The sequence below is a fragment of the Mus musculus genome, chromosome 6, assembly GCF_000001635.26.
Source record: "Mus musculus strain C57BL/6J chromosome 6, GRCm38.p6 C57BL/6J".
Lineage (NCBI taxonomy): Eukaryota > Metazoa > Chordata > Mammalia > Rodentia > Muridae > Mus > Mus musculus.
The window spans coordinates 68,454,465-68,480,078 of NC_000072.6; the positions used below are offsets into that span (position 1 = coordinate 68,454,465).

The window sequence follows — 25,614 nt, forward strand, 5'->3', positions numbered from 1 at the left end:
CCATCCTGACCAAGTAGGTTTTATTCCAGGGATGCAGGGATGGTTTAATATATGAAAATCCATCAATGTAATCAATTATATAAACAAACACAAAGACAAAAACCACATGATCATCTCATTAGATGCAGAAAAAAAATTTGACAAGATCCAACACCCATTCATGATAAAAGTTTTGGAAAGATCAGGAATTCAAGGCCCATACCTAAACATGATAAAAGCAATCTACAGCAAACCAGTAGCCAACATCAAAGTAAATGGAGAGAAGCTGGAAGCAATCCCACTAAAATCAGGGACTAGACAAGGCTGCCCACTTTCTCCCTACCTTTTCAACATAGTACTTGAAGTATTAGCCAGAGCAATTCGACAACAAAAGGAGATCAAGGGGATACAAATTGGAAAAGAGGAAGTCAAAATATCACTTTTTGCAGATGATATGATAGTATATATAAGTGACCCTAAAAATTCCACCAGAGAACTCCTGAACCTGATAAACAGCTTCGCTGAAGTAGATGGATATAAAATTAACTCAAACAATTCAATGGCCTTTCTCTACACAAAGAATAAACAGGCTGAGAAAGAAATTAGGGAAACAACACCCTTCTCAATAGTCACAAATAATATAAAATATCTCGGTGTGACTCTAACTAAGGAAGTGAAAGATCTGTATGATAAAAACTTCAAGTCTCTGAAGAAAGAAATTAAAGAAGATCTCAGAAGATGGAAAGATCTCCCATGCTCATGGATTGGCAGGATCAACATTGTAAAAATGGCTATCTTGCCAAAAGCAATCTACAGATTCAATGCAATCCCCATCAAAATTCCAACTCAATTCTTCAACGAATTAGAAGGAGCAATTTGTAAATTCATCTGGAATAACAAAAAACCTAGGACAGCAAAAACTCTTCTCAAGGATAAAAGAACTTCTGGTGAAATCACCATGCCTGACCTAAAGCTTTACTACAGAGCAATTGTGATAAAAACTGCATGGTACTGGTATAGAGACAGACAAGTAGACCAATGGAATAGAATTGAAGACCCAGAAATGAACCCACACACCTATGGTCACTTGATCTTCGACAAGGGAGCTAAAACCATCCAGTGGAAGAAAGACAGCATTTTCAACAATTGGTGCTGGCACAACTGGTTGTTATCATGTAGAAGAATGAGAATCGATCCATACTTATCTCCTTATACTAAGGTCAAATCTAAGTTGATCAAGGAACTTCACATAAAACAAGAGACACTGAAACTTATAGAGGAGAAAGTGGGGAAAAGCCTTGAAGATATGGGCACAGGGCAAAAATTCCTGAACAGAACAGCAATGGCTTGTGCTGTAAGATCGAGAATTGACAAATGGGACCTAATGAAACTCCAAAGTTTCTGCAAGGCAAAAGACACCGTCAATAAGACAAAAAGAACACCAACAGATTGGGAAATGATCTTTACCTATCCTAAATCAGATAGGGGACTAATATCCAACATATATAAAGAACTCAAGAAGGTGGACTTCAGAAAATCAAATAACCCCATTAAAAAATGGGGCTCAGAACTAAACAAAGAATTCTCACCTGAGGAATACCGAATGGCAGAGAAGCACCTGAAAAAATGTTCAACATCCTTAATCGTCAGGGAAATGCAAATCAAAACAACCCTGAGATTCCACCTCACACCAGTCAGAATGGCTAAGATGAAAAATTCAGGTGACAGCAGATGCTGGCGAGGATGTGGAGAAAGAGGAACACTCCTTCATTGTTGGTGGGATTGCAGGCTTGTACAACCACTCTGGAAATCAGTCTGGCGGTTCCTCAGAAAATTGGACATAGTACTACCAGAGGATCCCGCAATACCTCTCCTGGGCATATATCCAGAAGATGCCCCAACTGGTAAGAAGGACACATGCTCCACTATGTTCATAGTAGCCTTATTTATAATAGCCAGAACCTGGAAGGAACCCAGATGCGCCTCAACAGAGGAATGAATACAGAAAATGTGGTACATCTACACAATGGAGTACTACTCAGCTATTAAAAAGAATGAATTTATGAAATTCCTAGCCAAATGGATGGACCTGGAGGGCATCATCCTGAGTGAGGTAACACATTTACAAAGGATCTCACACAATATGTACTCACTGATAAGTGGATATTAGCCCAAAACCTAGGATACCCAAGATATAAGATACAATTTCCTAAACACATGAAACTCAAGAAAAATGAAGACTGAAGTGTGGACACTATACCCCTCCTTAGAAGTGGGAACAAAACACCCTTGGAAGGAGTTACAGAGACAAAGTTTGGAGCTGAGATAAAAGGATGGACCATGTAGAGACTGCCATATCCAGGGATCCACCCCATAATCAGCATCCAAACGCTGACACCATTGCATACACTAGCAAGATTTTATTGAAAGGACCCAGATGTAGATGTCTCTTGTGAGACTATGCTGGGGCCTAGCAAACACAGAAGTGGATGCTCACAGTCAGCTAATGGATGGATCACAGGGCTCCCAATGGAGGAGCTAGAGAATGTACCCAAGGAGCTAAAGGGATCTGCAACCCTATAGGTGGAACAACATTATGAACTAACCAGTACCCCGGAGCTCTTGACTCTAGCTGCATATGTATCAAAAGATGGCCTAGTCGGCCATCACTGGAAAGAGAGGCCCATTGGACACTCAAACTTTATATGCCCCAGTACAGGGGAACGCCAGGGCCTAAAGAGGGGAGTGGGTGGGTAGGGGAGTGGGGGTGGGTGGCTATGGGGGACTTTTGGTATAGCATTGGAAATGTAAATGAGCTAAATACCTAATAAAAAATGAAAAAAAAAAAGATGGACAATCTAGTGATTGCCATATGCAGGGATCCATCCCATAATCAGCTTCCAAACGCGGACACCATTGCACACACTAGCAAAATTTTGCTGAAAGGACCCAGATATAGCTCTCTCTTGTGAGACTATGCCGGGGCCTAGCAAATACAGAAGTGGATGATCACAGTCAGCTATTGGATGGGTCACATGGCCCCCAATGCAGGAGCTAGAGAAAGTACCCAAGGAGCTAAAGGGGAACTGCAACCCTATAGGTGGAGCAACAATATGAACTAACCAGTACCCCGGAGCTCTTGTCTCTAGCTGCATATGCATCAAAAGACGGCCTAATTGGCCATCACTGCAAAGAGAGGCCCATTGGACTTGCCAACTTTAGATGCCCCAGTACAGGGGAACGCCAGGGCCAAAAAGGGGGAGTGGGTAGCTAGGGGATTGGGGGGTGGATATGGGGGACCTTTGGGATAGCATTGAAAATGTAAACGAGGAAAATACCTAATAAAAAAATTAAAAAAAAATAGCATCCTGAGTGAAGTAACCCAGACTCAAAAGCACATTTAGGACAGGACTAGTATAATTGCCCTCTGAGAGGTTCCACCCAGAGTTAGACTAACCTAAATGTAGAGACTCACAGCCAAACATTAGACAGAGCAGAGGGAGTCTTTTAAAAGAAATGGGGGGGGGAGGATTGAGTGACCCACAGGTGATAGGAACTCCCCAAGAAGAGCAACACAGAAAACTAACCTAGACCAATGAGGGCTCTCAGAGACAGAACCACTAACGAAAAAGCAAGCATGGATGAGACCTAGATTCCCTACTTTGATGCAGCAGATGTTCAGCTTGGTCTTCATGAATGTACCCTAGCAACTGGATCAGGGCATATCCCTAAATGGTTGCCTGCCTGTGATTCCCATTCCCCTATCAGTGCCAACTTTTCTGATCACAGCAGGGGTGGATATGCCTAGACATACAGAGATTTGATAAGCCAGGGTAGGGAGATTCCTGGGAAAGGGGTGAAATTCACCTTCTCAGAAGAGAAAGAAAGTCCCTGTTTCACAGGGACTGGGACAGGGGGCAAGGATCTGTATTTAAAGTGAATACATAAATTAGTTAATGGAAAAACTGTTTTTTTCCAAGAAAGACAATTCCACATAATTTCTTTGATATTCTATTTCATCTTTTCCTAAACACCAACAATTAATCTTCCTTCAACAGAAAAACAAGGATTATAGTCACAGATGATGTTTCAACAATCTAGCTGTTGTGCTTTACATACAGGAGTTCTGCTTTGTTTTAAAATGGTGCAGTAGTCACCATACAGTATTGTCTTTCCTAAATTTTATCTCATTGTTCCTGCTTACCTCTGTGTGCAGGGCTCTCTAAATCCTTTCATCTGAGGGTCTTTAGGGCTCTTTTCATATGACACTTGTGAATTTTCTCTCATAAAAGTAGGAGATGACCTGGTAATGAAAGGAGCCAAATGAGTAAGGTAGTGTACAACCTAATGTTGTGTTGTACAAATTCTTAAATCATGACCTGGGTTTCTACCCTTCTTTACTCCATTAAGTTCTGGAATAAAACCACACATACACACACACACACACACACACACACACACACTCAGAGTCTTTATAATTACAATAGGCCTTAAACAGCACAAAAGTTGGACAGTTGTCTACTCTTTATGTTGTTAGACTCTACTTTCCTAATGACAACCCAGAGTTATTACTTACAATGTTTCATATGGGATGCTTTCAACTCCAACTGGCCAGCGCACAGAGCCACCTTTTCTTTATTTCTAACTCATGACTGCTTCTATTTCCTCCACCTTCTTGTACCTCTCTCCAACCTCCATATGGGGAAACCTCAAACCACCAATGTCTTCTCTGCCTAGCTATTGGGTGCTGGCATCTTTATTTACCAATCTCAATGACTTGGGGACAAGTTTACTTAGCTTCTACATGCAGATACTGTGTTCACTGGGACAACCAGCTTTGGTGGCCCAATAGTAGCATTAAAATATAAGTAACATCAAGCCAACTAAGTACAATTCTATAGATAGCTTTATTTTAGATTCCATACACATTTTATAAATTAATTCAATATAAAGAAAGTGATCCAAGTCAGGCTTTTTGAGTTAAAAAAACATGATTATAAACCAAAGATCAGAAAACAGGTGAATAAATATCTATGAGCAAATACTAAATATTACTAGAGCACCACCCAGGAAAACTTCCTGAGGTCAAGTTAATTTAAGACAATTGTCTGGCACATACTATAAATTATATCTTATGGAAGCATGAAAAAAGGCCAAAGATCATATGCAGATTCAGTGTACACTAGAGACAGATACTTTCTGTTCTCTTGCAATTTTCCTCCACAAGATTCAGCATATCTTTTTACAAAACTGGATTCTTGTCCTATGTTCCATAAAAGGAGAAAAGGATTAAGAATTAACATGAGGAAGTGAACAGAGGAAGTAGCAAACTGATGGTAGGAAGCAGTAGGTGGACATACACTTGAACTAAGCCTTGCAAGAACAGTATCCTGCCATGCCTTTTGGATTAGTGGGGAGGAAGAACAGAAGCAGAGGTATGGCTATCGATACTGGGCAACATCCTAACAGGACAGTGTCTAAATCAAAAGAAGGCAAAGCAGAAATATCTGCCCATTTTTCACTGATCTGAAAAAGAAAATTCTCTCATGGTTGTGGTTGTTTTTATTGCACTTCTACTCCATACTAAGTATATTACAGGAAATGGAGCAAAAGGACAAGTAGTCAACAATGAAAAGAGCCTATGAGCATTTTTGCACATCTGTGGCTGTGCTGTAGTAGATGACTTGGTCCTAATATGACAATAGCATGGAAAGGTTGCATTGAATCTGGACTTATTCAAAATCCCATGTTACTTGAGGGCTCAAGGTTAACTTTTCCCTTTTACAGAAATTATGCATCAGAAGTCTATTCTGTGACACTTGCAGAAGCTTGGTCATGCTGAGATATTTAGGTTAGCCAAAATGTACCTGTTCATAGTCTTGACAAAATGTTCCTGATTTGCATGTATTCTAGTCCAGCCCTGAGCCATGAGGACTCCTTCATAGATGAGTAGCTCCCTGAGAGGAGTCAGCTGTAGTCAGGATACACAATGGACATGAGGCCCACACTTACTTTCTTAGGTTCCTGCTGTTCTGTGTCTACTGAAGAATAACAAGAATGTGAAGTTGCTTATCCAACTCTGTAAGGGATGTCTGATAACTTAAATATTTTCTCATTTAACTTGCTTTATACACGGGGGTATTATATTTTTATCTTTATTTTCTGTTTCCAGATGTGACATCCAAATACCCAAGTCTCCATCATTCTTACATACATGGGGGGAAAAAGGTACCACTGCTTTATCAGCAGACATCAAGAAAATCTGTGAAGCTCTTGATATACAGTGCATCCAACTTAGATTTATTCTAATTTTATAGGACTGTCAAAAGCAGTCTGTTGGAACAGTGTGCTTATGCCACAGACTTAAATGCCTGACACCATGAGCCCGCAACTCCATCATTCTGTGGCCATCAATCAAGTAAGATGTCCAGATTCTACCCTCACAGTTATCTGAAAATAGCCAGGGATGTTCCTCCCCACAGTTACCCTGTGACAGCAAGGTAGCCCAGTCCACTATAAAAGGGGCTCCTTGCCCCCTCCTCCCTCTCTTGTTTCTCTAGCCCTCTTGCTCCCTCTCTCCCCCTCCCTTCTCCCCTCTCACCACATGGCCATGGCCAGTCTCTCTCTCTCTCTCTCTCTCTCTCTCTCTCTCTCTCTCTCTCTCTCTCTCTCTCTCTCTCTGCTTTCTACAATAAAGCTCTAAAACCATGGACCATCTCTACTTATCAAGACCAGCCTTGCTAGAATGATGGAATAGGCCTTATCTTAAATATTTGTATGTAACCTTCTGCTGGGAGGCCTTCCTGCACTCTAGCCATGGCCTCTAGCCAACTCAAGAAGCGACCCACTGAGATAGCAGCATGAGCTAGCCAGATTCTCACCCTGGTGGGGACCACCCAGCACCATCTCCCCCTGCCCTTGTTCCCTTTGTCCCCTTGGCAGGCCGAGCTGACCCTGAGGTGCCCCACCCATTCTTCCACAGTGTCCAGTAGTGGCCTATGGTGCCCAAGAGCTAGAACATGTGATCTCTAGACTCCATGAGGCCCAGAAACTCCCTGAACTGTTCCCTCTCTACCCGTGAGGACTGGGGTAAAGTGGCTTTCCAAAGCGAGATGCCCACTCAGGCAGCATGGAGAGCACATGGCAGCCCCCCTGGAGCTCTGGAGGGACTTGGGCCATCTCTCCTAACCCCCTTTATTTCCCCACGTGAGGCACCCTACACTCATTGAGGTTTAGATGCAGTGGACAGATTTTACTTTCATTATCAAGAGCCTGGATTCTGGAGGTGTTTCACCTTATTTCTGTTACCACTATTGGAGTATCCCTCCCACAATGGGGAAGTCAGAACATAAAGTATTCAGAGTAAGAGGATTGTGACACTTTCTATAAGGAGATAAGAATGGGCTGGTTTGCATTTTTCTACATGCTGACTGCCAGTTGAACCAGCACCATTTGTTGAAAATGCTGTCTTTTTACCACTGGATGGTTTTAGCTCCTTTGTCAAATATCAAGTAACCATATGTGTGAAGGTGCATTTCTGGGTCTTCAATTCTATTTCATTGATCTTCTTGCCTGTCTCTATACCAAGAAAATACCGTTTTTGTCACTATTTCTCTGTAATACAGCTTGAGGTCAGGGATGGTGATTCCCCCAGAAGTTCTTTTATTGTTGAGACTAGTTTTTGTTGTTCCAAATAAATTTGCAAATCACTCTTTCTAACTCTATGAAGAATTGATTTGAAAGTTTACTGGGTACGGCATTGAATTTGTAGATTGCTTTCAGCAAGGTAGTGATTTTTACTATATTAATCCTGCCAATCCATGAGCATGGGAGATCTTTCCGTCTTCTAAGATCTTCTTCAGTGTCTTTCTTCAAAGACTTGAAGTTCTTTCCATACAGATCTTTCATTTGCTTGGTTAGAGTAACACCAAGGTATGTAATACTATTTGTGACTATTGTGAAGGATGTCATTTCCCTAATTTCTTTCTCAGCCTACTTGTCCTTTGAACAGAGGAAGGCTACTAATTTGTTTGAGTTAATTTTATATCCAGCCACTTTGCTGAAGTTGTTTATCAGCGTTAGGAGTTCTCTGGTTGAATTTTTGGGTTCACTTAAGTATATAATCTCCTTGTACAAAGGTCAAGTCTAAGTGGATGAAGAACCTCCATATAAAATCAGATACACTGAAACTTATAAAGGAGAAAGTGCAGAAGAGCCTTGAACACATGGGCACAAATGAAATTTTCCTGAACAGCATACCAATGACTTGTATTCTAAGATCAAGAATTGACAAATGGGACCTCACAAAATTACAAAGCTTCTATAAAGCAAAGGACACTGTCAATACTACAAAATGGCAACCAACAGATTGGGAAAAAATCATTACCAATCCTACATCTGATAGAGGAATAATATCCAATATATACAACGAATTCAAGAAGTTAGACCCCAGAGAATCAAGACCCCTATTAAAAAAATGGGGTAAAGAGCTAAGCAAAAAATTTCCAACTGAAGAATGTCAAATGACTGAGAACACATAAAGAAATGTTCAACATCTCTAGTCATCAGGGAAATGCAAATCAAAACAAACTTGAGATTCTACCTCTTACCAGTCAGAAGGGCTAAAATCAAAAACTCAGGTAACATCAGATCCTGGCAAGGATGTGGAGAAAAAGGAACACTCCTTTATTTCTGGTGATTTTGTAAGCTGGTACAACTACTCTGGAAATTAGTTTTGTGGTTCCTCAAAAAATTGCATATTTTCCTTTCTGAGGACTCAGATACACCACTCCTGGGCATATACCCAAAATATGCTCCAACATGTAATAAGGTCATATGATCTACTATATTCATAATATCCTTATTTATATTTTCTAAAAGCTGGAAAGAACCTAGATTTCCTTTAACAAAGAAATAGATACAGAAAATGTGGTACATTTACACAATGGAGTACAACTCAGCTATTAAAAACCATGAATTCATGAAATTCTTAGGCAAATAGATGGAACTATAAAATATCATCCTGAGTGAGGTAATGCAATCACAAAAGAACACACATGATATACACTTAGTGATAATTGCATATTATCCCAAAAGCTCCAAATACCCAAGATAAAATTCACAGACCATTATGAAGCTGAAGAAGAAGGAAGACTAATGTGTGGGTGCTTCAGTCCTCCTTAGAAGAAAAAAAATATTCAGAGGAGTAAATATGGAGATAAAGTGTAGAACAGAGACTGAAAGAAAGATCATCCAGAGACTGTCCCACTTGGGTATTCATCCAATATACAATTACCAAACCCAGACACTATTTTTGATGCCAAGAAGTGCATGCTGACAGGAGCCTTATATAGCTGTCTCCTGAGAGGCTCTGCCAGAGCCTTACAAATACAGATGTGGATGCTCAAAGCCAACCATTGGACTGAATGTGGAGTCCCCAATAGAGGCATTAGAGACTCAAGGATTTGATGTGGTTTGCAACTCCATAGGAAGAACAACAGTATCAACCAACCAGAACCCCCCCCTCCCCCGCATAACTCCCAGGGACTAAGCCATCAACCAAGAAGTACACATGGCTTCAGCTGGATATGTAGTAGAAAATATCCTTGTCAGGCTTCAATGGGAGGAGATGTCATTGGTCCTATGAAGGCTCGATAGGTGCCCAGTGTAGGAGAATTGAGGGTGGGGAGGGAGTAGTGGGTAAGTGACTGTAGGGACAAAGAAGCAGGGGGTGGGAGGATATGATAAGGGTTTCCAGGAGGGGGAAACTGGGAAAGAGTATAACATTTGAAATGCAAATTAAGAAAATATCCAATAAAAAATTAGGAGTGTGAAGCTAGATGGCAGTAACTGTGGTGGAACTGCTGCACCATATATTGCCTGAGAATATTGTTAGATGAAATCTCACTTAACAGGACATGCTCAAGTTCTAGTAGAAGGAAGAGTCTAAATCTATGTCATTTTCTTCTGCTTCTATAGCACAGAAACTCACATTGTGCTCATCGGCACATAGGTCAATGCATACTGTGCATCTGTATTGCATAATCAATTGTGTCTATAGAGCAACATGAAGGTACTTTACACATGAAAAATCACTATAACACAAAAATGTAGAATCAGCATTATATACACTGACTGGTTTTTAAAAGGTAGTATATGATATTCAGCAAATTTGCTGTTCTTTGTGAGGTTGATTCTTTTTATTCTCCAGAATCCAGGATTCTCTGGACAAGAAAACACAATGGTGGCTGAACATGTGCTTCAGAAACTTGCGCTCATAGCAAAATGGGATGATCACTATGGTTCTATACTCTTTACATATACTTACACATCTATTTATAGTTGCAGGTTGTTACTGCTCTCTCTATTCTCAATCTCAAATTTCACTTGAAATCTCCTAATTAAACAGTACTCTGGGAAAAATCATACTAGAAAAACAAATTATTGGTCAAAATACTTGATAAGTCAGCAGTCTTTTATGTATGTAATCGAGCAGCTAATTATTAATAGAATTAGCACTCTGTCTCCTTGATTACTTGCTTTTTGCACATTAAAGAAATGGAAATATTAACAAGTCTGCTGTATAATCGATGTCATTCTTCCTTTTCCTACTCACTATGGGACTCAATAAGGACCCCTACTTATTAATAAATAATCAACTTTCAACCTTCTCACTACTGGTACATCCATTATTTTATTTCTCATATTCTGTTTTTATAAAATTATCATTTTAGCCCCTACTATATGAAATAGATATCTTAACCTTTGTATAAAGCTCCATAAGCTGATATTTTAGGACCTGGAAAATCACCAATGTTCTGTTTCATGAAGCAATGGTTATAAAGTCACAATCATTTATATATCTGTAAAAAGAAAGCATGGATTGAAAATATATTCCATGAGTGAGAACTAAGAACTCCCAACTTCTAATATTAACCTTAATGAAATAAAAGGACTTAATAAATTATTGTGTTAGTGACCATTGCATTGCCATGATGAAAATAATTGAAAGAAATGCTGTTAAAAGTTCTGATGTAATTTGACCAATCTTTTCAGTTTTTGTGCCCTAATGAGAGGGGAGGCATTTGGAGCAACACCATGTATACCATGGTGTGTCTGAAAGCAACAGTTATGTTTGAAACATCCTAAGATAACATGTAGAAAGGGCCTGCACTAATTTAATTACCACCTCCCGCTTTAATAAACACTCAACTGAGATTTCTCAAACTTATCATAAATATTCAGAGCTGATGCCACTATTTAAAATGCAAGCTTCAGGAGATATCACAGACTCCAATAGGAAGCCACAGACCATAAAGGTGCTCTTATCCAGATATAAGTTCCCTGAATTAAAATTGCCTATCTGGAGGTATACTTAGAAGGTCTTTTTTACTATATGAATTGCAAAGGCAGCACAGCTAGTATTACTCAAAGAGAAAATAAACTGCTCTTGAATATATTGTGAGGTATTTTGTCACACCTGTGATCTTTGGATTAAAAGGAAGAGAATTAAAAGCAGACAGGTCAGATTGACAGGTTCTTCTAAACCTCCCAAGGGTTTTCAAAGCCAGAGATGGTATTACAAACATTAACAAGTGCAGGCACATCATGAAGCAGATGAGGCAGCTCAGACTTACTCTGTTGTACCCCTGGGATGTTTGTGTTATGACTTGTATCACTGTGAGAGAAAGACTGCTAGACTGTACACAGTAGTAAGTGGCAATATCTTCTAGCTGCAGGCTGCTGATGAAGAGAGAGTAATCTGTCCCAGATCTACTGCCACTTAACCTTGATGGGACCCCAGTATGCAAGTTGGATATGTTATAGATCAGTAGTTTAGGATAATTCCCTAGTTTCTACTGATTACAGGATAACCAAGTATTAACTTTCTCACTGGTATGATAATTGATAACTATTCATTCTCTAATAGATGCAGATAGAGTGCATGGAGACTGGTTCATCTAGGTATCACATGTCGTACCTGAGGTCAAATAGGTACAACATATATAGAGTATTAACCATACAGTAAGATAATTTCCATAAAAAGCCAGGTAGCATTCATCACATATAAGTCTCACTTACCTAAAAAATAAATAAATAAATAAATAAAGCAGCAAAAAGAGCTAGGAGGTCAGGAAGGACACTCATGTTAATGCTGTATCCTCACTGAGTGACTTCTGCACATGATATAAACATCTCTGGAAAAATCTCCAAAGAGGTGGGCTGTGCTCTGGCCACATGTAAATTGGCAGGGGAGTGCAAGGCTTGAGCCACCTGTACAGTATTTGGTATTAAAGTAAGAGAAGAGCAGAATATATCTTCCTTCAGAAAACATGTTACATTTTTTGGGTTAAAGAACTGATTCACTGGGAATATAAAATTCTATGTTGCTTTTATTAATCCCTTTTTCCTTTATTCCTCTTTCTGTAGTACATACCTATTAAGAATGGTGACTAACTTCCTTAAATAATTCAAGAAATTTAAAGATGGATTATTAATTCATATGCATTTGAAAAATAAAATTATAAACTTTATCATAAAAATTTCCAGATAAATAATCATAACACGCCAAAATTATCTAGAAGCAAAGTATATAGAGCTCAGTGAACATCTATGTTAGAAAAAAATGAAAGCAACAATAGCTTTGCAATAGATTTATGCTATCAAATGGATTTTCTTTATATATAATTGACAAAAAAATCAAAATTCTATTACTGTGTTACAAAAATAACTAACTTTATATCCTCTTTTATGGGTTGTCTCTATTATACTCATTTCATTTTTGATATTCATCACAAAATGCGTATTCTTTCTCTGAGCCAATTATGTTCTTGAAGTGAATTAAGAACACTTAAATTCATTGTTGAGTCTTGAGTCTCTGGAAGGATGAATCTTTCATCTTCACCTATGTAATCTTGTTTTCTGACATTTATCTTTGTTTTTACCAAGTTCCTTTTATCAAAGTTATGGAATATCAGGAATCTTCTGATATCCCTGACCTCCTTTCATTGCTCACAGTACATTGTACATATTTCATTATATTCTTCCAATGCTTCCAGATATTATCCTTTTCTTTATACCCTCTTATCTTATAAAATACCATTTTCAAGACTAGGGAAAAGACAAGAACAGGTCAGTGGAGATCTGATAAGTGGAAACGACAAGAACACATCAATAAATATGAGACGCACACATATGGGAGTTCAAACCAGAAGAGAATCACTAAGATATGCCCACTCAGGCCTTATAATATTGAATATACAGTAGGGGTGACCATGAAATTGGACATGAGGACATGATTCTCCCTCATAAAGGTCCAAGTAAAGGAGCATCTTTAGTGTAAAACATAATAAAAGCCCCTCATTCTGGTTATTTACACCACTATCTGTTGATAAAAATATCCTTACCAAAGCAACATAAAAGTTTATTCAGGCTCACAGTCCAAAAATCCAGTTCAAAGGGAGAAGAAATAGCTCATGAGATAAGAACCTTGCCTTTTCTTATGAAGGCCATACTTCAGTTTTCAAAATTCATATGGAGGCCCTCACTCTATAATACTGCACTAATGTATTTTATGCCCTTTTCTCAACTCTGAATACATCAGCCATGCATGCAGTACACAGACACATGCATGCACACATATGCGCGTGTGTGAAACACATCTGTACACATAAATACATTTTTAAAAAGGAACAAATTTTATCATGCATAGAAAGCCACTTCTGTATGGGTTTGCCAGAACATGTTACAAGTGTATACTTCAGTATTCAGATAGAAAAGCATGGAGGAACCATAACTTATATCTGCCCTTTTCCATTTTATACAACAGAGAATACCCTCTTACACTGTTAAATTACCTGGGAGAAGGGAATCAAAAATCAATTAGCCCTGCCTGAGAATCTAAATCCAAGTAATTATTGTTTAGGGTAACAAAATGTATAGTCCCCTATGGTAGAGGTAAAGGTTTTTGTTTGTTTGGTTGGTTTTTGCTTTTTTTTTGTTTTGTTTTGTTTTTGCCTAAGGGGAAAAAAAATGACACTGACATGCTTTAAAGGCAAAATTAACAAATAATACTAGACTATGAATAAATAAATAGGAATCATGAGAATAGGGAGAAGAGTCTAGAAAAGATTAGGAAATATTACTGAGAGGCTGGAAAATAGAGAATAATGGATATTATAGTACAAGTGTATGATTAATGTTTGTATATGTGTTTATGTATGTGCATGTGTGCATATGTTCACAGCCATGTGCTTGTGCTTGTGTGTATGTACATGTGTATGTTTGTGTGTGTGTTTGAGAGAGAGGAGACAGACAGATGGGAGTTAAGCAATCTTTATGAACGTGGGCATGTGCATACCACAGAGCATATATTATGTTCAGATATCATCTGTCTATGTTGTATTAAGTTACGCTAATTTAGTTGTCCTGAAATACTTCTAGTGATTCTTCTCTCTCTGCTTCCTATTTCACGTTGAGATACCCAATGAGGACTGTTATACCCAGCTTTTTCAATGGGTTCCATTGATCAAAATGATAAATCTCAGGTCGATTGATATGCTAGACTGCCAAGTGCATTAAATCACTGAGCCTTCTTCCATGCTTTATGTGTTTGCATTTTAACTGAGATGTCAATCCTCAATATGTTATACTAAGCTATCATTGAGAGGGTTGTATACATAATGATCATAATTCTGAGAGACTTTTATAACACCAAAATTCAACTTTTCCTAGATGTAATGAGCCAGACATTTTCATCTAGAATTCTGATATTCTAACTCCCTGAAAAATTAAAGAATGTCCTAAGAATATAACTGCCTACTGAAAGAAAAAAAGTTAAGATTCCCTGAATCTATTAAACAATTTGATATAACAAATACATGTTTCTCCGAAGCCTACGAATACAGAGCTATATTTGCCATCCAAAATAGTTTTTCTTTTCCTTTTCTTATCAAATCTTTTCTTTAATTGGGATAATTCTGTTTGTATTGCACATAGTATTAAAATGGTCCTAGTCATTTAGCACTATTAAAACTCATTTATCTTTATCGTTGTGCTTACTACATACAACATGATAGGTCTTTAGCTACTATTATCTGCCTAATTATAATAAATAATTTAAACACTAATGGCTTAATTGAGGCCTTGAACACAATACATATGCTAATGTTGAATATCTTAGGCTCTTTTGGTTCAAATATTCTTTCACTTTTGCTATCTAGCAAATTCATGCAAAAAAACTTGCCCATCAATTCAGCTCCAATTTTCCTTTTTTTCTTTTTATTTATTTTTATTTGTTTTATTTTTATTAGATATTTTCTTGATTTAAATTTCAAATGCTATCCCCTTTCCTAGTTTCATCTCCAGAATCCCCTATACACTTCCCCCTGCCCAGCTCCCCAACCTATCATGGAGTTTTAACCAGAAGAATTTCCTAACTTGGTGCCAGTAGATACAAGGACCAGTTTCTAAGCCTTTTACCTACTGAACATGCTCCCTGAGATCTTTGTTTCTTGACTACTTCAAAGGGAGAGTATATGGGATAGGTCTTTATTCCCACAGTTAAAAGCCTTAAGAATTGTCAAATTATTACTGTCAGTATTACTACACAGTACATTTCCCAAACTGTGCATGATGCTCTCCATTGGAGGAACAAGCACTTTCTCATGTGATGGGTCAAGAAGTCTTTGTCTCAGCAACTCTTTGTGCTCAACCATGGTTCTCCCTTAGATGTGTGAAGCTTATAGTCCTGCATAATTTAAATTATAGAAGAGTGAGTTTCACAATTAAATAGAAGAGCCTGTCCTGTGACTCCTGTATGAAACAAAACAGGGCCAGGAGGTGGCATCATTTTGTGTGCCCTCCTTTACCTTGTACCGGATTTTGTGCATCACTGAAAGTGCTTTTGTTAAGAATAGTTGTATAGTATCGATCAAGCAAATGTTTCAGTGAAGCAGTTGAGCATGTAGCTCTTGTGTTCTTCAGAACAAATTAACTGCCTCTTCCTTTTGTGTTGCTTTACCTTGATCCTATATGATGATTACTTTACCAGGTGCCAGGTCTATTATTCAGAGCCTTACTTTCCAGGTTTTCTCCATTAGATCCTGAATGTTTCTCTGTTCAAAGTATCCAAGCATCTTGTGTAGATCACAATCTCCTGCTCAGGCTTTCTGCATTTTCACTGTGGTGCATTCTTTTGAAGATATATTCTTTCTCATTTTCTATTTTTTATCTGCCAAAACACTGTCTTACTTTCTATTTCTTCCCACAAAGGCAATGTGCAGAACAGTATCCCATGGCATTATTTGCCTCTTCCTTCACTCCCTACTGTTTACTACACCTACTCTCTTCGTGTTAATGGTAAAAAAATAATTTTGGTGAAAGACCAAGCTGCTTTCTAATAAATTATATTCAGTAAATAGCACTGATCTTTCAATGGCACATTCTGACCTAGCTCTCTTACCTCTGCTATTCTACTATGGATTGCTCTATTATTTTCAGTTTAAATATATGAGTGTTCTGGATACATTTATGCTTGTGCACCAAGTACATGCCTGGTGCAACTGGTTGACAGAAGAGGGCATCAAATCTTCTGGAACTAAAGTTATAAATGGTTATCCATATTTGGTCACTGGCAAACAAAAGTAGGTCCTCTCCAAAGCAACAGGTGCCTTTAATCACTGAGTCATCTTTTGACAAAAAGTTTTGCTATTTAACAATGCTATATAGCTCATTCTTCACATTCAATAAAGTCATATTTAATTTTACATATACAAAGCACAAAGAATTTGTGTCTACCAGATATATGATGATAATAAAAGTATATCCAGTGCTACACATTCTCCCTAGCCAGACTTGCTACTTAAAAAAATTGTTTATTTATTTATTTATTATTAGATATTTTCTTGCTTCTTGTAAACTTGCTCAGTCACTAAGATAGCAGAAGAAAAAAAATCAAGAATTTTCACGTTCATGTCAGAGAAAGAACACATTCTATAAGCTCTATTGAGGACTTCAAGCAGAGGCTTCCAGATGTGCAGATCAGTGTTCTGTTTGCCCACAGCCACATTCTCTATGAAGGGACTTGTGTGGTCAACCTTTCCCACTTATGCAGAAATAAGTATGTGCCTTCCTGTGGCTTATAGTGAAGAAAGCATACTCTGGGGATTAGTCTAGCCTCAATGTGAATGTATTCTCTTGATCACTCACAGATCTTTCTTTTTATATTTCCAGGGACTTGTTTGCTCTGCTCTTGGTGTGGATTGTATATGACAGAAGACTTGGCATTTTCAATAACTCTTCTATCTTAAAGCCACAAAGTCTTCTCTCTCTCATTTGTTTTGTGGTCATGGAGTCTGAAGCAAAATGAACTCTGTATAATCACACCGGCAATATGGGTTTGTATGAGGAGAGCTTTTACATTATTTTTTCATGTTTGAAAGATTCACAAATATACTATGCTTGGAATTGGAATGCAATGTTTTGGTACATGATTTCAAATGTGTGAGTATTGAAGTAACAACTACTGGGCATTCCTTCCATGAGAATTCAATATCTATTACTCCTTTGATGCATTAGACATCATCAATCACTGCATATGTCACATTTGTTTTACTGACTCACTAAGTAAACATGGAGGGGTTGTCAGGGTGGATATATATATATGTGTGTGTGTGTATAAAACCAGGAATTCGCCCATGTCTTTTTGTTTAAAACTATCTCTAATCACTATTACATCCTACATAGCATGTAAACTATGTTGATATAAATAATAGAACTTTTTTAATAAAGATATAAAAACAGAAGGAAGTAAAAATAGTGTTTAAGTTTTTAAAGAATCATGAAATATCGGATGTAGGATTGGTTAGGATCATTTCCCAATCTTTGGTTGCCATTTTGTTCCATTGACAGTGTCTGATAGAAAACTAATATCTAATATATACAAAGAACTCAAGCAGTTAGACTCCAGAGAACCAAATAACCATAATAAAATGAGGAACAGAACTAAACAGAGAATTCTCAACTGAGAAAACTCCAATGGCTGAGAAGCACCTAAAGAAATGTTCAACATCCTTCATCATCATGCAAATAAAAACAAACTTGAGATTCCACCTCACAACAGACTGAATTGCTAAGATCTAAAACTCAGTTCACAGCAGATGCTGGCCAAGATGTGGAAAAAATAGGAAGACTCTTCCATTGCTGGTGGGATTGCAGGCTGGTATAACCACTCTGAAAATCAGTATGCCATTTCCTCAGAAAATTGGACAAAGTATTACCTGAGGACTGAGCTATACCACTCCTTGGTATATATCCAGAAGATGTTCTAACATGTAATAAGGACACATGTCCCACTATGTTCATAACAGCCTTATTTATAATAGCCAGAAGCTGGAAACAACCCAGATGTCCCTCAACAGAGGAATGGATACAGAAAATGTAGTCCATTCACATAATGAAGTACTATTCAGCTATTAAAAACAATGACTTCATGAAAATTTCAGGCAAATGGATGGAACTTGAAACTATCATCCTGAGTAAGGTAACTCAGTCTCAAAAGAACAAACATGGTATATACTCATTGATAAGTGAGAGCCCAAAAGTTCAGCATAACCAAGATCCAACTCAGTGATAATATGAAGCCCAAGAGGAAGGAAGAGCTACATGTGGATGCTTCAGTGTTTCTTAGAAGAGCAGGAGTGGGTGGGTTGGGGAGCAGGGCAGGGGGAGGGTATAGGGGGCTTTGGGGTAGCAATTGAAATGTAAATGAAGAAAACATCTAATAAAAAAGAATGGGGAACAAAATACTTACTGGAGAAAATATGGAGACAACGTGTATAACAGGGACTGTACCACCTGGGGATTCATCCCATATAAAGCCACCAAACCAAGATACTATTTTGGATACCTGGAAGTGATTGCTGACAGGAGCCTGATGTACCTGTCTCCTGATAAGGAATTCCAGAGTTTGACAAACACAGAGGCTGATGCTCAAGCCAAACAATGGACTGAGCACTGAATCCCTGATGGAGGAGTTGGCGAAGTCACTGAAAAAGGGAGTTATAGACCCATGGAGGGGGTAAAAGTGTCAACTGGCCAGGGCCAAACACCCTGGAGCTCCCAGGACTACACCACCAACCAAAAAGTCCACATGGAGTGACCCATGGCTCTGACCACATATATGGCAGAAGATGGACTTGTTGGACATCAGTGGGAGGAGAGGCCCTTGGGTGTAAGGGTGTTTGTTGCTCCAGTGTAAGGAAATGGGAGGGGGGATGGGATAGGGAGATTCTGTAGTGGAGACCTGGAAAGGGGAAAACATTTGAAATTTACATAAAGAAAATATCCAATAAAAAAAAGAAAAAAATTAAATCTTTAAAAATAATCATGAAATATTTAAGGGTATGAATGACCACAAAGTAGAGAAAGAGCCTCTGCTTGTGAATAATGCTTAGTGTCAAAACCTAGGAGAGAGAATAGGAGTAATGGTCTGAGTGACCTTAACATCAGACAAACAACAGCCACAATATGGGACATAGAAAAGCATAACTTCAGAGCAGTAATGAATGCAGTAAGTTACATAAGCTTTATATAGATGATAATTTAGTTAATGTAGGACCTGCTATTTAAGAGTTACATTTGTGTGTTTTATTGTTCATTGTGTATTGTGCTGTTGCTTTTGCTGCATGTCTTTCACTCCATATTAAGAGGATCTGGGATAGAGAACAAAAAGGAAGACACCATGTTTCCAACAGTATTGGCAGGCACCCATATGAGAAGCCTATGAACTGTTTTCCAGGACTTTTTAGGTCTAGGTCTGTGTTATAGTAAACAGTTCCTGTATTAGTTGGAGCTCCCTTGAGGAAAGCATGGCAGAAAATGGTAGTTAATGTAATACATTATTTACGGAAGACTGGCCTGACACTGTTTTGTTTCTAAAGAAAGACAAACACATTGCCTGTCTGAACATCTATGCATCCCAACCTTAGCTCTGAGAATGGCAGAGACATCAGATCCTTATTAAATTGCTGATTCAAATCAGCCATGCAGCTGTGCCAGACCACAGATGATTTGCATGTTTGAGGAACCCAACCCACTGAACAACGCCTTCATATTAGACAGTTTACACCCTATGGTATTCAGTCCCAAACAGGACACAGGACAATAGTGATGGCTCTAGTTCAGCTCCTAGGGATGCTGATGCTCTGGCTCCAAGGTAAGATAGACAGCATCAAAAAAAAAAAAAAAAAAAAAAAAAAAACCAACAAAAAAAAACAAAAAACAAAAAAACCTTTCAGTTGTGTGCCTGGTACTTTGAAAAGTTATGTTTTTAATAATGTTAACACTATATATTTGATGTGTACAGGCATGAGCTGTAATATCCAGGTGATCCAGTCACCATTTCTGTCTGCATCTGTGGGAGAGAGGGTCACAATCAGCTGCAAGACACATCAGCATATTAACAGTTCCATAGCCTGGTACCAGCAAAAAGTTGGAAAAGCTCCCATACTCCTGATAAGAGATGCAAGTTTTTCTCTAACAGACACCCCATCAAGGTTCACTGGGAATGGATTTGGCACAGATTTCACACTCAGCATCAGCAGTATGCAGTCTCAAGATGGTGCCACATATTTCTGCCAGCAGCATTTTCACTATTACCACAGTGATATAAGTCATAACATAAACCACCCAGAGATGCACATATGTGAGGCTTGGTTGTCACAGCTGTTCTTTTGATTCCTCCTATTGCAGACATAATGTATCAGATGTAGCCAGGAATTGAAGAACTTTGAATGTTTTGGGCATCATTGTCCCATGAATTTGCTCTGTACTGTGGATAGCTTAGCAGTACAAACATGACTTAATCTCCCTAGATTTCATGAACTACTGAGGTCACCATACCTGAGAAGTCTTAGTGACATTCTCAGTTGGGATCTTCATCTATCAAACCAGATGGCACTGTATATGATCCAAACACTGTTAGGTGTTAAAAACACAATTGGAGTCTACAGAAGAGCTATTGAATGGCTTTTAGGAGGTAAAAGTATTGGTATGTGCAATATTGAAACGTACAATAGAGAGTACTCTGGTGTTTGCTTTGAAATCAGCTCTTAGTTGTACATGAAATATGTGATATCTGAGTATGTAGTCACAAGACCTGTTTCCAAAGCTAATTATTGCAGTATTGATGGTCTTACTGGCCTTTATGTATTCTTGCCTTTATGTAGATTTTACTCTATTGAAGCACCTGCTTGTAGGCTCTAGTGGATTTTACAACCATATTTGTATTCCATGTTATAAGACTGGTTCCATATTTTACAATTAAGAATTGCCCTTCCATTTGAGTAGATCCATTAAAAATATTTACATGTTTCATGAAATCATTTTAAGTGTAAATTTTGTTATTTTTTTTATTTTAACACTGATTCTTTGTTTTTAGCCTTTAATAAACACAGGTACTAGAGGAGTACTCCTCTTACCTCACATACCAACCAACATGAGCTGTAACTTAAGATTTTTATCTTAGCCATTCTGGTGACTATAAGATGAAATATCAGGGTTGCTTTCATTTGCACTTCCCTGATGACTAAGAACTTCTACCATTTCTTTCAGTGCTTCCCAGATATTCAGAATTCCTCTGTTGAGAATTCTCTGTTTAGGTCTGTACCCCATTTTTAAATTAGGTTATTTGGTTTGTTGGTGTCTAAATTTTTGAGTACTTTATTTATTTTTTAATTTTTTAATTTTTTGGATATCAACCCTCTGTTGGATGTCAGGTTGATAAAGATCTTTTCCCAAACTGAAGGCTCCGATTTGTCCTATTGACAGTGTCCTTTGTCTTACAGAAGATTTTCAATTGAATGAGTTTCCATTTAGTGCAAACTTGTTCAGCCATTCTGATAATCAATATGTCGATTTCCCAGAAAATTAGGAATAGTTCTGCCTGAAGATGTTTCTATATCATTCCTGGGCATACTCAATATATATTCCCAATATATATTCCACCAATATGTATTCCACCATACCACAGGGACATGTGCTGCACCATGTTACTAGCAGCTTTATTTGTAATAGCCAAAAGCTGAAAACAATCAATGTCCCTAGTGACCAGGACAGGGGACAGTGGTCTGGATGTAAAGTGAACAAAATAAGTAAGTAAGTAAGTAAGTAAGTAAGTAAATAAATAGATAGATAAATAACAAATTCATGTATGGATTTTCAACAGAAAGATAATTCCACATAATTTCTTGCCTTTAAAGGTTTTTAAAAAACACACACACACAGGCACACACACACAGGAGTATGTGTTATCCTCATTTAAACAGAAGATTAAACCTCTGTGAGGTACAGAGAATTCAACTCTAAATTTCTTACCAAATTTTTCCCAATCTGTGTCAACTGTGAGAGAATAAAACCCTGAATTCTGGGGAATAGGAGGAGCCTTAGGCTCCATGTGTGAAACTTCAGCTTCTACTTTACTTCTTGTCCATACTGTACAGACCTGATATTTATGCTACTTTTATTTGTCTTAAGGTTTCATTGTCTAATTGATACTCATGTGAAGAAGCTTCCTTCTAGTCCTGAGTTCTGGCTCCCACACTCACCTTATATCATAGCAACAACACTTGGAACCATGACATTGTGACCCAAATTATAATAGAATTTTATCACTCTGATAAGTTTGGATATTCTCCTTCATTGTCTCACAATCACAAACACTTAATGTCCCTTCATCAGAAAACAAAGAATTATAGTCACTGACAGTATTGCAACAATCTAGCAGTTGTGCTGTAGATATCAGAGTTCTGCTTTGTTTTAAAAAGGATGCACTAGTCAGCATATAGTATTGTCTTACCTAATTTTTGCATCATTGATCCTGCTTACCTCTTTCTGCTGAGCTCTCTATAATCTTTCAGCTGAGGGTCTTCTGTTGACTCTTCCTGTGCCATTTGTGAATTTTCTTCTGTGAAAGTAAGAGAAGACCTGGGAATGACAGGAGCCAAAAGGAATGAGGTAGACTATAGGTTAATGCTATGCTGTAGAAATGATTAAATCTAGACCTGTGGTGTCTAGCCTGCTTTTATACATTTACTTCCAATATAAAAACATACACAGTCTTTATATTTACCAAAAACATTAAATACTACAAAATCTGTGGAATGGCCTACCTCTATGTCGGTAGAATATATTTTCATATCGTTAAACCTAGTTATTACTTACTATGTTTCTTATGAGCCGCTCTTAATTCCAACTTGTCAGCCCACAGGGTCACATTGTCTTTATTCCTAAGCCATGGTGGTTCCTCCTTTCTCTTTCCCTTGGTACCTTTCTCCAACATCCAGCCTAGGACACCTCCATCCCACCTATTTCACTTCTGATCAGGTATTGACTGTTGCCATCTTTATTTAACAATCAGAAATAATCTGGGGACAGGATCAATTAGCATCTACCTACAAACTTTCTCCTCATTGTGGCAATCAGTTTTCAGTTTTCAATATTAACATTAAAATATAAGTAACATCAGACTGTCTAAATACAATGTTGCAGACTGACTTGAGTTAGTTTCTGTATACGTTTTATACACAAATTCAATAAAGAAGGAGGTGATCCAAGACATGCTGTTTGAGTTCAGTAAATCATGATTAGAAACAGAAGATCAGAAAACCCATGAATAGATGTTTGTGAGCAAATACTAAATGTTAACATAGCAGGTCTATGAAAACTGACTCAGGGAAAATTAATTTAAAGAACATTGTTTGTCACATACTATAGATTATATCTTAGGAAGCATGAAACCAAGGCAGAAGACCATATGCAGATTGAGGGTACACTGGGGACAGATAACTCCTGTGCTTGTGGAATGTTCCTTCCCAAGACTCATCATATCCTTTCACAAGACTGGGTTCTTTTGCTATGTTCCAGAAAGGAAAAAAATGGATAATAACTAATATGAGGCAGTGAATAGAGGGACTAGCAAACTGATGTTAGGAAGCAGTGGGTGGATATTCACTTGAGCCAAGCCTGACAAGCACAGCCTCCACTGATTCATTCTGGCTGAGCAGTTAATAGGAACACCAAAAAAGGAAAAATTATCTATATCAGGCGAAGTGAGCAGGATAATGTGTATGTCACAAGAAGGCAAAGTAGATGGATACAGTGTAGAAAGCTCAGCCCATTTTTCACTGATTTGAAAATAAAATTCTATCATGGATGTGTTTGTTTTTAATTGCACTTGTACTCTATACTATGTATAACAAGGAATGGATCAAAGAAAATAATTATTCAAAAATTAAAAGAGCCTGTGAGGACCCTTGCACTTTAGAGACTGTGGTGTTGTAGTTGACGTGGTCAAAATGAAATAGTAGCATGGAAATCATGAGCTAGAATTATTCAAAATACCATACTACCAGTAGGGCTCAAGATAAACTTTTACCTTTTGTGGAAATCTATGCACCATAATTCTATTCTGATACACCTGCAGATGCAAGTTCAGGATGAGTCACTAAGATTACCCAATATGTAGCAGTTCTTATCCTTGACAAAGTGCTTCTGATTTGCATGTGCCCTGCCCAGTCCTAAACCATGAGGACTTCCTCACAGATGGGAAAAGTCAGTTACAGTCAAAACACAGAAAGGACATGAGGCCCACACTCAGTTTCTTGGGCTCCTGCTGTTCTTCCTTAATTAAAGAATAACAGCAATGTGAATTTGCTTATCCATTACTTTAAGTGGTGTCTGATATTTAAATAACTTCTCATTTAACATGCTTTATATGGGGATTATTAGATTTGTATCCTAATTGTTTTTTTTGTTGTTGTTTTGCTTTGTTTTTGTTTGTTTGTTTGTTTGTTTGTTTGTTTGTTTTAAGATGTGACATCCAGATATACCAGGCTCCATAATTTTATCTAAAGCTTTGGGGGAACAAAACATATGACTGTTTGCTGGTCAGCATAGTACAAAATCATCATCAGAAAAATCTCCAAAATTCTTGATCTGTGGTTCATCTAACTTGAAAGATTCGGTCTCATTGAGGTTCAAAGGCAGTGGCCAGATTTCACCTTCATCATTAGAAGCCTGGTGTCTAAAGGTGTTTCACCTTGCCCTTCTTGCCACTAATAGAGTTTTCTCCTCATAGTGGGGCAAGTCAGAACATAAACCACTTAGAATAACAGAAATGTGAAAACGTATGGCTGTCACTATGTCTGAATTGCTGTAGCTTCTATTGCCTGATACTATTTTCAGATGCAACCTGGTTTACCAGGACATTCTCAAGTTTTCATAGATGCAACAGCCTAACTCTGTTTCATTATCTGCTGATTCTTTAGCACAGAAACTTATATCTGCTCATCAGTGCATAGGTCATTATATACATCTGCATTGCACCATCAGTTTTGTTTACATAGCAAAGTGAGGGTACTTTACACATGAAAAGGCACTCTAATACAGAAATGTAGAATCTGTATTATATCCATTAACTGTCTTTTATAAGGTGGTATCTGAAGGTCAGAAAATTTGCTGCTATATGTCAGGTAGATTATGTGAGTTTTCTAGAAACCATTGGCTCATTGGGCAATAAAAAACAACATGGCTGAACATGTTCTCCAGAAATTTGTTTGTATAGTGCAATAGGATGAC

At 37.9% G+C, this 25,614-nt stretch overlaps 2 pseudogenes, 1 gene segment (V, D, J or C) and 1 further gene; 3 read left to right on the forward strand and 1 right to left on the reverse strand.

Annotated features, from left to right (window-relative positions):
• The window catches only part of Igk (immunoglobulin kappa chain complex), a 3,171,119-nt gene that overhangs the window by 898,829 nt on the left and 2,246,676 nt on the right, over positions 1-25,614 (forward strand).
• Positions 11,662-12,126, reverse strand: Igkv15-102 (immunoglobulin kappa chain variable 15-102; annotated as a pseudogene). Its single transcript is given in 2 exon segments — positions 11,662-11,959; positions 12,099-12,126. Coding segments are annotated over 2 exon segments (326 nt in total).
• Igkv20-101-2 (immunoglobulin kappa chain variable 20-101-2) lies at positions 20,424-20,634 on the forward strand. The segment is given in 1 exon segment: positions 20,424-20,634. A coding segment is annotated over 1 exon segment (211 nt).
• Positions 24,618-25,109, forward strand: Igkv15-101-1 (immunoglobulin kappa chain variable 15-101-1; annotated as a pseudogene). The gene is given in 2 exon segments: positions 24,618-24,665; positions 24,843-25,109. Coding segments are annotated over 2 exon segments (315 nt in total).